Source organism: Agelaius tricolor, unplaced genomic scaffold (genome assembly GCF_023055355.1).
Source record: "Agelaius tricolor isolate 1412-34295 unplaced genomic scaffold, bAgeTri1.0.p SCAF_14, whole genome shotgun sequence".
NCBI lineage: Eukaryota > Metazoa > Chordata > Aves > Passeriformes > Icteridae > Agelaius > Agelaius tricolor.
The window spans coordinates 3,128,345-3,143,459 of NW_027269274.1; the positions used below are offsets into that span (position 1 = coordinate 3,128,345).

Consider the following 15,115-nt stretch of genomic DNA (forward strand, 5'->3'; position numbering starts at 1 on the left):
ACCTCATGTTTTTTGGGAAGATGCTCCCAGACAAGAAGCCTGGAACTGCTGATGGGCAGGAATTTGCTGTCCTGCAGTGCAGCTTTTGAGCAACTCCACATTTTTGGCGGATTTCTTTTCCCTTTTCAAAGAAGATACCAACCACGAAGGGAGAGAAGTGTTTGCATTAATGAATGTTGTGTGTTCCCAGAGTGCCTCAGGGGATTTGATGATCAGGAACATCCAGCTGAAGCACAGTGGCAAGTACGTGTGCATGGTGAAGACAGAGGTGGACAGCGTGGCCTCTGCTGCCGAGCTCATCGTGAGAGGTACAGCCCAGCCCATCACGGTTTCCTCCTTTTTTTAAATTACAGGCTACAGAAATATGTGACCGTGGTCACAAGGGTTTTCAGGGTGAAGAAGAGACGAGAATGTTGACTCCATGATCAGAAGGCTTGATTTATTATTTTATGATATGTGTTACATTAGGACTATACTAAAAAGCAATAGAAAGGAAAAGGTTTCTTCAGAAGCTAGCTAAGCTAAGAATAGACAAGAATGAATAACAAAGATCTGTGTCTCAGACAGAGCAAGAGCCAGCTCTGCCATGAGTGGTCAAGAAATCCAAACACCCACAGGAGACCAATCATGGGTCTACCTGTTGCATTCCACAGCAGCAGATAACCATTGGTTACTTTTGGTTGCTGAAACTGCAGCTTCTCACAAGGAAAAATCCTAAGAAAGGATTTTTCATGAAAGATGTCTGCAACAGAAATAACTGATGGTGGAGGTCACAGAGCCTCCAATGCATGGTTTGGATGGGGGGATGAATGGCTCAGAGTTGAATTTATGTCATTCTGACCTGCAGCTAGTGAGAATTACAGCTCAGCTTTTGGGTGAAGCCTCGTTTTTCCCAGAGAAATGAGGGGCTGGAGGTTGGAATAGTGACTTCACATCTTTTTTCACTGGCAGTCCTTCAGGCTGCCAAGAGGGAGCTGGAGGTGCTGCCTCTGCAGACTGAAGTGCTGGGGACTCCAGAATCCTTCCTGTGAAATGGGCAATTCTGCCAGAGCCCAGGAGAGGTTTTCTCCCAGGGTTTAAAGCCTATAATGCAGGATTATTCCTTTTCATTCCGAGCTGGAGTGCTCACAGTTCAGCCAGAACTGTAGCTTTCTCTGCTGATGTTACAGCTACATTTATTGCAAGGTAAAAAGCTTTGATCTAAAAAAGCACATTATGTGATCAGCACTTACTCAATATATTTTAAAATATATCAGATATTTTCTCATTGTTAATGCACTGTTACTCATTTCGACCCCCTTTGCTGGTGCAGGTGAGACAAAACCCAGCATTTTTGGGCAGGAAATGCCCAGAATGAGGATTTTCCAGAAGGCAGCAGGAAGTTTGTCTGACTGAATTACTGCTTGGGGTGCTGGTCACATGTGCTGAAAAATTGTTCCACTGCCTTGTACAGTAAAGAAGTTGTAGGTAGAAAATTTCCAGACTACAGAGATTTGTCTGTACATTAAAGAGGACATTTAGGACTAAAGGAAAAGACATTGGAAAGACAGAGGGATGTGCTGAACAAAGATTCTGGGTAAAAAAAGCCAAAACCCATGCATTAGTTCTGCCCTTGAGAGTATTTCAGGTTGAAATTATCAGAGTTTAGTGAATGTAAAACCACAATTAAGAGTGTTCTAATTCCAGTCTGAATTGTTTCCCTCCTCCCGTGAGGAAGAAAGGAAAAAGGGAAGTGATTCCCAGGGCTTCACCAAACTGAGCCTGGTTTTCCACCCCACTCCAGGCTCTCCTGGGCCCCCTGAGCACGTGAGGGTGGATGAGATCACGGACACCACAGCCCAGATCTCGTGGCAGGAGGGCACAGACAACCACAGCCCCGTGACCACCTACACCATCCAGGCCAGGACCCCCTTCTCCGTGGGCTGGCAGAGAGCCACCACAGGTGAGCCCAGCTCAGGTGAGCCCAGCTCAGCCACACAGGTGAGCCCAGCTCAGGTGAGCCCAGCTCAGCCACCACAGGTGAGCCCAGCTCAGGTGAGCCCAGCTCAGCCAGCACAGGTGAGCCCAGCTCAGCCAGCACAGGTGAGCCCAGCTCAGCCACACAGGTGAGCCCAGCTCAGGTGAGCCCAGCTCAGCCACCACAGGTGAGCCCAGCTCAGGTGAGCCCAGCTCAGCCAGCACAGGTGAGCCCAGCTCAGGTGAGCCCAGCTCAGCCAACACAGGTGAGCCCAGATCAGCCACACAGGTGAGCCCAGCTCAGGTGAGCCCAGCTCAGCCACACAGGTGAGCCCAGCTCAGCCACCACAGGTGAGCACAGCACAGGTGAGCCCAGCTCAGCCACCACAGGTGAGCCCAGCTCCCAGACCAGCCTCTGTGGGGATGGCTCTGGCCCCTGAGCCATTCTCCTTTTCCTGAGCTCCCTTTTCCCCTTGAGCCATTTTCTTGAGCTCCATTTTCCCCTGAGCCATTCTCTTTTTCCTGAGCTCCCTTTTCCCTTGAACCATTCTCCTCTTCCTGAGCTCCCTTTTCCCATGAGCCATTCTCCTGTTCCTGAGCTCCCTTTTCCCTTGAACCATTCTCCTTTTCCCTTGAGCCATTTTCTTGAGCTCCCTTTTCCCCTGAGCCATTTTCCTTTTCCTCAGCTCCCTTTTCCCTTCAGCCATTCTCCTGTTCCTGAGCTCCCTTTTCCTTTTCTCTCTCCCCCAGTTCCGGACGTGATCGACGGGAGAACCTTCACCAGCACAGTAGTGGATTTAAATCCTTGGGTTGAATATGAATTTCGTGTAGTTGCCACTAACAAAATAGGAGGTGGAGAGCCTAGTTTGCCCTCAGAAAAAGTAAGAACTGAAGAGGCAGGTTAGTGGGTCCTTCTATTTGTTTTTAATTCAAGAATCTTGAATGTTAACAGAGGAAAGGAGTGTTCGTATCTTTATCTTCTTGGCTCTTTGCAAACAAGCTTGGAATTGCCATTGGATACAAAAGCCTGAAACAAGTTTGTTCATATTTTTCCATTTTGCTGTAGGACAGTTTGTGTTGCATTACTGAACATCACAGAAGCATAACATCTAAATCCATTTAAACTGCATTTACTGTGGCAAAATCTGCCAGTTCAGGCAGTGCTGCAGAGTCTGAAGGTATTAATGGATGGAAAGAGGTTAATTTTGACAGGGATTTTTCATTCCTGCTGTTTGATCAGTGAAACCCTTCCATATAACAAGCATGTGGCTCAGAAGAACCCATCAATTACAACCCAAATTCACTTGTAATGAGGCTGTTTCCTAATTTATCTGCATAACATCCCTGGAAGTGTTCAAGGATGTGGAATTCTGAGCAACATGGTCCAGTGGAAGGTGTCCTGGAGCAAGATGATCTTTGGGGATCTCTTCCAACCTAGGAAGAGTTAACTCTGGAAAAATGAAGCTTGTCTCCAGTTTTTGGAAGTTCCTAGGCACAGCAGCAGTGGTTAATAAATAATTAAATAATCTGTGAGCTGCTCCCTCCCCAAAAACCATTCCCCCTGGTTGCAGGAGGAGCATGAATGTGGGTTAAACCCAGGGCTTGAGGGTGATGTGCTGTGTTCTCCTGCCTCTACTCTGTGCTGACATCTCTGCATTTCCTTCCACAGTTCCTGAAATTCCCCCCTCTGAGGTCAGTGGGGGAGGAGGCAGCAGGTCTGAGCTGGTCATAACGTGGGATGTAAGTTGGTGGGGAGAGGTTCTTCTCTCCACAGAACCTCTTCCTTTCTTTCCTTTTCTTTCTGCTCTCTCTGAATTTCCCTGGCTGCACAGCTCCTCCTCTGGGATGTGCAGGTGCTCTGGGTGATGTGAGCCCTGCCCACTGCCCTTTGTCCTTTGACTCTCAGGTGTCCCTGCGCTGGATGGAAATCCCCAGGGAATTCAGCTTGGCTGGGATTGCTTCTGTTCTCAAACAAATGTTGATGCTAAAAAGGAGGCAGGAGGGCAGGGCAAGAGGGCTGAGCCAAAGAATTGAGCTTTGCAGTGCAGATTTGCAGTTCTTGCTTTCCCACCATTAAATCTGGATGCACATGCTAACCAATTTCCATTTATACTGTGTATCCCTTCTTTAATGATTTAAAGAACTGTTAATATTCTGTTCCTAGCATTGACTACTCTGGGTGGTTATCTAATCAAAATGACATCAGAAGAAGGTTTCAGCCACTGTATGAAGGTGGTATTGGATTCTCTAACAGCTGACCAAGCAATGATTCATTTTTTATGAACTGTGGATTGATGAAAGAAAAGCTCTATTTACTGAAGAGCATCTTGAAGCAGAATACTGAGTGAAAACCAGAGATTATACCTGAAAGTGTTCTCTTCTTGAAATGCAAACCTTAAAACAGCGTATAGGGAGCACATTTTGCTGTTCTATCCCAGAGTTAATTGGCTGCGGGTTTGATGCTGAGGGCAGTGCCAGCACCTGCATCATGTCCTGACTTCCTTCCTGCCCATCCTCCCCAGTGCCTCACAGCCATTGTTCTGTCCCTGGGTTTCTCCTGCTCATCCTCCCCAGTGCCTCACAGCCATTGTTCTGTCCCTGGGTTTCTCCTGCTCATCCTCCCCAGTGCCTCACAGGTGTTGTTCTGTCCCTGGGTTTCTCCTGCCTGTCCTCCCCAGTGGCTCACAGCTGTTGTTCTGTCCGTGAGTTTCCTCCTGCCTGTCCTCCCCAGTGGCTCACAGCCGTTGTTCTGTCCCTGGGTTTCTCCTGCCCATCCTCCCCAGTGCCTCACAGGTGTTGTTCTGTCCCTGGGTTTCTCCTGCCCATTCTCCTCAGTGCCTCACAGCTGTTGTTCTGTCCCAGCCCGTCCCTGAGGAGCTGCAGAACGGGGAAGGATTTGGGTACGTGGTGGCTTTCCGCCCCTCGGGCACCTCGACGTGGATCCAGACCGTGGTGACGTCCCCTGACACCCCCAGATACGTCTTCAGGAACGAGAGCATCCTGCCCTTCTCGCCCTACGAGGTCAAGGTCGGCGTCTACAACAACAAAGGAGAGGGGCCCTTCAGCGCCGTGGCCACGGTGTTCTCAGCTGAGGAAGGTACAGCCCTGGCCTGCCCAAACCCCTCCACCAGCTCTGACTGAGAGGCTCCCGGAGCAGAGAATGGGCAGAGTCACAGGAATTAAGCAGGGATTCATTAAAGGCCTTCACAGGACACCCTTGGAGCAGTACAAGAGCCCAGCCATGGCTCCACCCAAGATGGATGAGGGTCACGAGTTCTCACACTTTAATCAGTTTTGGTCCATTTCCATGTTGGGGTTCATTGTCCAGTTCCAGCTCCAGGTGATGCAGTCCCACCCTCCCAGTTTGCTCCCCTCCATTCCCTGTTGTTGGCACTTTTTGGGCTGAAGCTGCAGCGGTGTCCTTGGTTCTGGGCTGGCAAAGGATTGTTCTGTGGGACTGAGCTGTGAGAGAGCTGCTGGCACTCTGTATGGAGTTCAGAGTCACACACACAAAATATAAAAGCTAAAATTTAAGGCATCCATTCCAGCAGCAGCTCGGGGCAGTGAGGTGGGTTGGGATGAGGATTTATTTATTTATTCCCAGGTTTATTCCCAGTCACCTCTCCCGTGTTGATTTCCCAACCCAGAGCCCAGCACAGCCCCCTCAGGAGTGTCTGCCACCAGCCTGTCCTCCTCAGCCATCCAGGTGTCCTGGACAGCCATTCCCTGGAAGATGAGCAATGGAAGGCTGCTGGGCTATGAGGTGAGTCTGCGGGAATAAAAAATATTCCAATGAATTGGCCCTGTTTATTAAATAAAATCCACTCGTCTTTGTGAAGGGCCATGGGCCAGAAGGGTCATGTGGGCTGCAGCACAACCACACAGATTCACCCCAAATCTTGCTCTTCCTGCCCCACCTACAGCCAGAAGAAGGATAATTTTTTCTGTCTTTGTTATAAAAACCCTTTGTTAAAAAAACTTTGTTAAAAAACAGAATGAAGTTGTGTTTTGCTGCTTGTTCTGATGGTCACATGTCTGACATAACTCCAAGCTAACATTTTTTTCAGAATTACATTTACTTTCAAAGAAACTTCTTTATAAGGTACATTTTTCTGAGCTTGTTTCCTTCTTAATGAAGTAATGGTTTTCCTCTTGTCATTCTGTAGTTCAGGCAAGATCTAATATTTCAATTGTCTTTTTCCTGCAGTCACACTGAAAAGAGCAGCAAGTGTGAGAAGCAGATGGATAAGAGCATTTTTTTCTTTTTTGCACAGTAAACATATTTCTGAAACTTTAATGTATTTCTACCTTTTTCAGCAGAAAAAGGAGGAAAAAAAAAGGCACTTAAAAGAGTCGGGTACAACACTGTGGGTGAACAGCCCATTCCATGCAAGATTTAAACGGTTTTGGTTTTTATCTCCTAGGTCAGGTACTGGAATAAAGGCCAGAAAGAAGAATCTTCCAGCAGAGTAAAAGCAGCAGGGAATGAAACATCAATAAAAATTACGGGGTTGAGGAGCAACCTGGATTATTACACAGCTGTGCGTGCCTACAACAGCGCTGGGGCAGGGCCCTTCAGCGCCACCGTCAATGCCACCACCAAAAAGCCACGTGAGTACCTCAGCTGGCAGGGGCACAGCACAGATGGTGGGGAAGCACGTGAGGGTTGGGTTTGCAGGGTCCCCAGGATGAAGGAGGAATGGTTGAATCTGACTCCATGTTCTTAGAAGGCTAATTTATTATTATATTATATTATATTATATTATATTATATTATATTATATTATATTTATTATATTTATTATATTTATTATATTATATATTACAAAATAGCATAATTTTAGTAATTAAGATATTTATAATATATTAAATAATATATTTATATATTAAATAATATAATTGTAGTGTATATTAATTAATATATTTATATTTTATCATTTTCTATAGTTGTATATATTATATTATTTTTATTTATTATATGATAGATATTATCCGTTATATAATATAAAATATTATATAATAGTATATTTATTACAGTATAGTATAGTATATTATAGTATATTAGAGTATAGTATATTAAAGAATTCTATACTGAAATTATACTAAAGAATAGAGGAAGGACACAGACAGAAGGCTTAACAAGAATGATAATGAAAGCTCGTGACTCCTCTCCAGAGCCACAGCTGGACTGGGAATGGATCATGAAGTAAAACCAATTCACACGGAACCAATCAAACAATGACCAGTTGGTAACAATGTCCAGGCCACATTCCAAAGCAGCAAAACACAGGAGAAGCAAACCAGATAATTATTGTTTTCATTTCTCTCTGAGGCTTCTCAGCTTCCCAGGAGAAGAAGCCTGGGCAAAAAGGGTTTTTCAGAAAATGTGACAGTGACATTGGAGGGGAAGGGAAAGCAGTGGAATTCCTGGGAATCACGGTATGAGTGGCCTGAATTTCTGTGTAGTCGTGTGAATCAAGCCCAGAGCTTCCACCCCTTCTTGAGCAGGGTGGTTGAAACCCAACCGTGCCAAGGGAGCCCAGGGAAGATCTGTAATTTCTGCACTGAACCTCTGTCACTCTGCTAATGACTGGAAGAAATTGAAAAGAAAAATCTCTGTTATTTAGAAGAAGGAAAAAAAAAAGAGACTTGTTGAATTTTTCAGTGTTCTATAACATATTTATAAGTTCTCTAGGGCATGGGTTTTGAAATGCAATGAACCTCCTGGAGTTCATGCAAAGCAATCCTTCATGTCCACTGTTTCCCCTTGAACAAATTGCACAAGAGGCCACTCTGCTGCTGCAAAGGCAAAATTAAGCTGGAGAACAGATTGTCAAAGGCTGCACTAATTTTTTCTACAAGTGGAAATATTTTTAGTGTGCTCCTCTGTTGTAATACAGCTCAGAATCAGGGTCATCAGTCTTGAAGTGTTTCTGTCAGAGGCACAAGAACAGACAATTAAATCTGTCTGAAGGGTCAAATTCCCTGCAATAATCATTAACATCCCCCGAGCAGACAGAGTTGTAGCATTAATATTATGAAATAAGCTAGTTTATCAGAAATTATTCTATGCAGAAATGAGTGTCAGTCTGTCACCGAGGACTAAACCAACTCAGATTTGCCAGAGTTTAAATATATTATATGCACAATTACCATGAACTGGCTGATCTGAAGTGACTCACTGCCTGCAGCCTGGACAGGACATAGGAAAAGGAATTTTTTTCTAATTATTCATCTTTGTGGCTGCTCACTAGAGGTGGTGCCAGGCTGGTCAGGGATTTTCAGTCCCTTTTTCAATGTGCCCCCTGCTTTTGGGGTGTGTGACTGAGGACTGGTGTGAGCAGCATCTGGATCAGGCCCTTTGGCAAAATGCTGCTGTTTGGAATAATTAAAAAGGAAAATTAATTGCATTATATCCATGGATCTTTCTGGTGAATAAGGAGAGCAAAGCCGTGTAATGTCAGTCTGCAGATTTTGATAAATTAGTTGAATTGCTGAGAGAAATAATTCTCCGTGCTGTTGCAGTAAAAACTGATTTTTCATTAAATGTGTAATTTTTAATCAATCCTGGTTTGTAATTTAATTTGAATATTCGTGATTGGTGTGGTTTTCACTGTGAGGGATTTGCATTCCCCCACAGGACCTGCCAGGTAAATCTCAGAAACTGTTGCCATACCAAGGAATGCAAATAGTTCAGTTCTGTTGGCAGTGTATTTCCAAATTGAAAATGAGCCTTTGACAATTAAAGTACCTTTGCTCTAAAATTTGAAATATGCATGTTTACAGCCCAGAATAACAAGTGGAGGTTTAAATACTGCTATGTAAAATGCCAGGTGGGTGGGGAAGACTTGCCTAAGTTCTGACAATTATTTCATATTTCGAAAGTCTTCAAATAAAACCCAGGGTTCTGCCCATCAGCTCTTAATTGTGAGAAATTCTCCTGCCTGAGAGCAGCTTTCAGAAATCCCTGCAGCTCCTTGGACAGGTCCTGAGTGATTGATGGGGCAGGACCTGCCACAAGTGAAGTTCTGAACTCTGGTGGTTGCTGGAGATTTTGGTGTCTGCAGCAAATGGAGCTGAATCCCTCAGACAGAGGCTTACAGTTTTTACAGATAATTACTCTTCATTTTTTTTTTCTCCACGTGTCATCTTAATATTTTGTTGTGGATTTCAAGGATGAGTCATTTCCTTTGAAATTCAGCTGTAATATCTCAGTGTGAAAACGATTCATACATGCTGTAACAGTTCATTCTCAGGAGTGAAACAATATCTCCTCTTACATTTACAAGGAGTGGTTATTATTAGAACATCAGGTTAAACCTTCCTCAGTACACAGAACAAGACAAATAGTAAAAGAAAATAGCTGGGGGTGGTTGGTTGACTTTGGAATAATTCTTTTAAGTCTCAGGGGCTTTTTTTTCTGTTTTTTGAGTATTATCAGGTGGGTTTTGATCTGACTGTGTATGGAAAGAAGGCAGGGAACTTCCTGTGTGAGAGAATTGAAAAGAGGAGGGGGGGAAAAGAGGAAAAGCCCTGTAAGGACATGGATACAAGGGTTCAAAACCCCTCTCAGTGCTTAAAGCTGGAACCTCCAGTCTCAAAGCACAGCTCAGCCCACCTAAGCAGCAGTTGCCTCCACTAGGTGACAGCAACAGTAAATTGTTTTCCTTAACGCATTTAGAAAAGATTTTAATCATTGATTTGTGTCACTGCAGGACCTATTTTCTGGGGAAGCAACCTGAGGTACTTGAGGAGGTTTGTACTTCCCTGAAAGCTTGGCAGCTCCGAGGTACATGAAAGGGGCAGAGCCCAGAGCGTGCAGCTGCTTTGCAAAGAACAGGCTTGGGTTGCTAATGAACCAGAAATCCCAGCAGATTTCTGTGGCCAAAGCTCCACTTTTGGCACAGGCTCAGTTCAGAACCACAACTCGAATTGGAAGAGCCAACAGACAAAGAAAACCTGCAAATGTTTTCCATAACAAACATCTTAAAGTAAATCAACATATTGGGTAAATTTGAATATTCACTGAGACTAAATTGGTCTGAAAATCTATTGTGAAGAATTTTCTTATTCTTGGTACTGTACTAAACCTAGAAATTGTCAGTTAGCATCATTAGAGTTTGTTGTAATTAATCACCCATGTCCTAAGGCACATGCTCCTGTCTGGCTGTATTGGATGAAGGACCAGCAACAGATACTTCAACTTCACAAACAGCATTTGTGTGCCATTCTGGCTTTTTCCTTCCTTCTGTTTTTCGAATTTCGCCTCTGAACCATAACCTGCCGAGAGGGGAGCCTGCACTGGAGCTGGTTTTGCATCCCAAATGCAACGACAGCCAATTACCTGAGCAGGAGAATCAATCCCCAGTGCCAGTTGAATTAAAGTCTTGTTTTTTCTGTGTGTTTGAAGCACCCAGCCAGCCCCCAGGAAACGTGGTGTGGAATGTCACAGACTCCAGGGTGGTGCTGAGCTGGGAGGAGGTCAGAGCCATGGACAACGAGTCCGAGGTCACGGGCTACAAGGTCAGTGTGGGGACAGAGCTGGGGGCAGCCCAGGGCTGGTATTTCATTGTCTGTCTGCATGCTCAGAGCATGCACAATCCCACCCCTAAACCAGTTCACTGGGGTCTCCTTCCTAGGGATTTTAAATATTTTAAATTATTATTATTATTAAAATTAATTTAATGGTGTCTCACCATTTATGTCCCCCAGTCCCTTTTCCTCCCCATCCTGGCACTGCTCAGCTCTTGGGATCCCACCCACACCTGGATCTGAGAACATTTAAATACTTACCACATCCATAACTCTTACTTTAAATGTGTAACACTTACCTAAATGGATAAAACTTTGAAAGAAACCAAAAACATTTAGCCTGATGGATGTAGCTTCCATTGCTGGCCGGGTGTATTTATTATATTTATTATATATTATCACATATATTAAACTGATATTTTTAAACATTTCTCCTCTTACCTGCTGTGGGCCATGCTCATTTCCTTGACAGAAATTACCCAGTTGCACCTGCTCTAAATCTGATCAGCACACAAATGTAGAAGTGTTTAAAAATGTCATGTAAAGTGTGTGTAAAAGAACAGCTGAGGATGCTCCTGCTAAGCTCTGTACAGCTGGATCCCACAGGATATAATCCTGAACAAAAGGTTTAGGCTGAAGATCTGATGCCCCACTGAGTTGTATTGGCAAGAAGTACATGTTTAAAGTTTGTTCCAGTGTCCTATTATTTCATATTGTTGTAATAAAAATAATACATAATATGTATTCTTTTTATACATATTATGTACATACACATTTTATATGTGTGACAGTGTCCACAGGGGTCCGAGGATGAGGGAAGAGATGAGGATCTGACTCCAGGTGTCAGAAGGCTGATTTATTATTTTACGATATATATTATATTAAAACTATACTAAAAGAATAGAAGAAAGGATTTCATCAGAAGGCTGGCTAAGAATAGAAAAAGAAGGAATGAATAACAAAGGCTTGTGGCTTGGACAGAGAGTCCGAGCCAGTTGGGCTGTGATTGGCCATTAATTAGAAACAACCACATGAGCCCAATCCCAGATGCACCTGTTGCATTCCACAGCAGCAGATAAACATTGGTTACATTTTGTTCCTGAGGCCTCTCAGCTTCTCAGGAGGGAAAAATCCTAAGGAAAGGATTTTTCATGAAGTTGTTTGTGACATTATATGTACAGATACGTTTTTATGTACATGCACATTTTATAATAATACAATATGGATGTATTAGCATCCGTTGTGCCATTTGAAATTAAATCTGGAATAAAAGGTGAAAAAATGTTTGAAAATTAATAAAAAAATTCATTCTTTTTTTGAATAAAAACACTCCAAAAAATATTTTTGACCATTCTGAGTCAACGTTCAAAAGAGAGCATCGATTGATATCCCCTTCTTCCCTTAAATACAATTCCGCCCTGGAACATTGACCAAAAATCAGCTCTTTTCCTTCAGCCCATGACTTGCCAAAGCTGCCAGGCTGCTGGCTGGAGGCAGAGCAGGGCAGGGCCGTGCTGAGGCCGTGCTGTGTTGCAGGTGCTGTACAGGACCAGCAGCCAGGGCGGCGTGGAGGTGCTGACCACGGCCGGCACCACGGCCGAGCTGTGGCTGCAGCTGCAGGACGATTATGTCATCGAGGTCAGAGCCACCACCGAGGGTGGAGACGGCAGCAGCAGCCAGCAGATCCTCATCCCCAGGCTGGCCAGTAGGTTCAAACACTTTCCCTTGTCCCAGCTTCTCTGTGCTTCCTTTGGTGATGGGAGGGGAAAAGCTAAAATTAATGTTTAGACGTTGTGTGGTAATAAGGTGATAAAAGGAAAGCAATTAAAATCTTCACGCCCTTATGCATGGCAAAATCCATTCTGCTGAACTGGTAAATTGGTATTAAAAATGGTGCCTTTTTTACTTCTTCTCCTTTTTTTTAATTTTTATAAAAAACTATTACCATGAAAGCAGGCTCACAGAATGATTAAGGCTGGAAAAGATCTCCAAGATCATTGAGTCCAACCTTTGACCAAACACTGCCTTGTCAGCTAAACCAGAGCACCAAAACCATTCATGATCACAGCATCTCTGTAATTTTTAAATATTTACTGTATTATTGCAGATCTTTAGTGCTTGTAAGAAAAAATTACAGTAATTTTTGCTTAGCATCCAGGAAGAGTGATAGTGTGGCACAGCAGATACTTCTGCTTTCATTTAATCCTGAATTCATTTTTTCCTTTGTCCACAGGTATGGATGCAAGAGGTTCTGGACCATCAGTCTTGAGTATCTTCAGTGTCTCCAGCTTCTTAGCAACAATATTTTCCTTGACCCTTAATTCTGTGTTGTGCTGATATATTTGCATTTGCTGGGGAAAAAAAAAATTGGTTACTAAAGTGCTTTTTTAAAAAAAAACTGCAGTGGTTAATGCATGTTTTTTCTTCTATCCTGACGTGTTTTTAAATTCTTTATATTTCACTGTAAGTTGAAGTAAAAATACCATGTAAAGTTTAGCAAATCCTTTAAAAAGGAATCTAAAATGCCTTAATACTTGAACCAAAGGAGTTTACATGTTACATACTTCAGATACAGTGTAAGAGAGAGGGGGAGGGATGGCACTGTGAGGTCAGGGCGATGAGGGAGAGTGAGGAACAACATTTTTGCAGCAGCCCTGAATTGTTCTGGGTCTGTTCTGCATTGCTAAAATGACATTTGACATGGAAAGGATGAAATCAGAGCTGTGGCTGTTACCAGCTGGAGTTTAAAGCAACCACTACATGGCTGCTCCAACCCTGGAGTTTGGATCATTTCCCTGCTGCCCTAAATGGAAAGAAATCCCAAAAGAAATCTCCTTCACAGAAATCCCACCTGGAGCAGGGCAAAGGCAGGGCAGCCCCTGCTGCTCCTGAGCAATGATCTCCCAGCTGTGATTTGAGATGTTTTTGTGCTGCTTCTCAGTAAATTCTGAAATTCGCGTCCTCATCTCCCCACCTTGCCTTCCCTAGCCAGGTTCTGTGTTCCCAGCCAGCCTCTCCCAGCCTGAGGGTGCTGTGCTGGCCCTGCTGCTGTGTTCAGGGCTGGGGTGCCCAGCTGGCAGCCCTGGGAGGGGCAGGGCACCACCATGGCCTTGGGAGCAGGGACAGCCACCCCCTCCCTCCTTCCCTCCCTTGTGGCCTGGTGCTCCCACAGCTGCAGCCCCAAATTCTGCCCATTTCTGTGCCACAAACACCCCGAGTTCAGACTTACAGTCAGACCTCTCCTTCCTGCTGCTCTTGAACCAGTTCTGAACTCTTCCACCTGCTCTGGCTCTCAGCTGCGCCCCACTGCTGTCACATGAGTCTGGGAAGTTCATGGCAATAGTAGGATATCAAAAAAAAAAAAAATGATACAACAACACTTCAGACTTGCTGTTGAAGAGAAATCTGTGCTTTCTTTCATGGCAGTAAATTAGAGATACATTCAGCCTGGTCCATTTGACTTCTAGAGTTGTGGCTTCAGTCAAATCAACCTTTTAGACACTTTTTAGAGAGGTCACAGCATCCCTGTTCACATGACATAAAGCATCATCTACTCTTAAAGACTGGGTTTTTTTAAATTTCACAACGCTATTACAACACACAGAAGTACAAAGGGAGAACCAGGATTAATAAAATTATGGTAGCACTTTGGAAAAAAGTACCTTGATATGCATTCAGCTGGCAGATGAGCTCCAGATGAGACAAAGTGCTGCTGAGGAAAGCAGGATCTGTAAATACTGTACATAGAGAGCTATAAATGAGTTTAAAATTAGTTGCTTTTCCATGTGGCTGACCAGTGTTGTTTTCAGACACTTGCAAACAGGGGGGTGGGTGGGACATGGAAATCCAGGTGTTTCTAGTGAGTAAATAGTTCTATTTCATGCAACAAAGGGTGACTCTTTCTCTTGTTTCACAAAATTCTAGTCCAGGTTCCTGTACTGCCCATTTTTCATGCACTTACATTGTATTATTACTTGATTTCTAGTTCTATATCTCCATGAGATATGTACCCAGTACCTTGTTTCATATTGAAAAGGTTGAAATTTATCCTTGAACTTCCAGTTGTGCGTGTATCCTATGGTTATCTGTATGCATTCTTTTCTATGGCTCTAATAAAATATTTATTACATTGAGGGATAATAGAATATCTCAAAGTTATTGCTTGTTCCTGTTACATATTTGCACATGTTGGGGGTTTAATACATCTAAAAATGGTTGTGCTCAAGCTTCTGAGCTCCTCCCCTGCTTAGCTTTGCATCAGGATGGGCAGAAATCCACCTCCATTTCCCATCTGTCCAATCAGGCTGGTTCCTCTTCCCTAAAGTGGAAAAAAAACCCACTGTAATTACACTGAAGAAGAGTTAGTTTTTTATAATAATTTATTCAGTGTATCACTATTTAGCATTAAATTGCAGGTCCTGAAACCTTTTCCTTGGGCACAGCACAACTATTATTTTAAGCTTTTAAAGTGTGGGTTCTACCTGCATACTGGGGAGCTGATCCAGATGCTGCAATAAGGGTTAATAATGGTCCCAACAAATCACAATTATGTACTTACTCAAGAAAAATTATTCCACTCTTGTGTGTAAATCAGGTTTTTCCTGTCAGATGGTTGTAGGTGGACACTC

The 15,115-nt window shown here is 43.7% G+C and overlaps 1 protein-coding gene across 1 annotated transcript in view; it reads left to right on the forward strand.

Moving 5' to 3' along the window:
- CNTN3 (contactin 3) overlaps window positions 1–14,620 on the forward strand; it is a 104,151-nt gene extending 89,531 nt beyond the window's left edge. The window contains exons 12-21 of the mRNA XM_071439328.1: window positions 191–308; window positions 1,784–1,942; window positions 2,707–2,856; window positions 3,626–3,696; window positions 4,819–5,053; window positions 5,604–5,719; window positions 6,381–6,567; window positions 10,366–10,478; window positions 12,024–12,192; window positions 12,721–14,620. Of these exons, the coding sequence (XP_071295429.1) occupies window positions 191–308; window positions 1,784–1,942; window positions 2,707–2,856; window positions 3,626–3,696; window positions 4,819–5,053; window positions 5,604–5,719; window positions 6,381–6,567; window positions 10,366–10,478; window positions 12,024–12,192; window positions 12,721–12,824 (1,422 nt within the window). The 3' untranslated portion in view covers window positions 12,825–14,620. The remainder of the gene's footprint in view (window positions 1–190; window positions 309–1,783; window positions 1,943–2,706; window positions 2,857–3,625; window positions 3,697–4,818; window positions 5,054–5,603; window positions 5,720–6,380; window positions 6,568–10,365; window positions 10,479–12,023; window positions 12,193–12,720) is intronic.
- The last annotated feature ends 495 nt before the right edge of the window (window positions 14,621–15,115 follow it).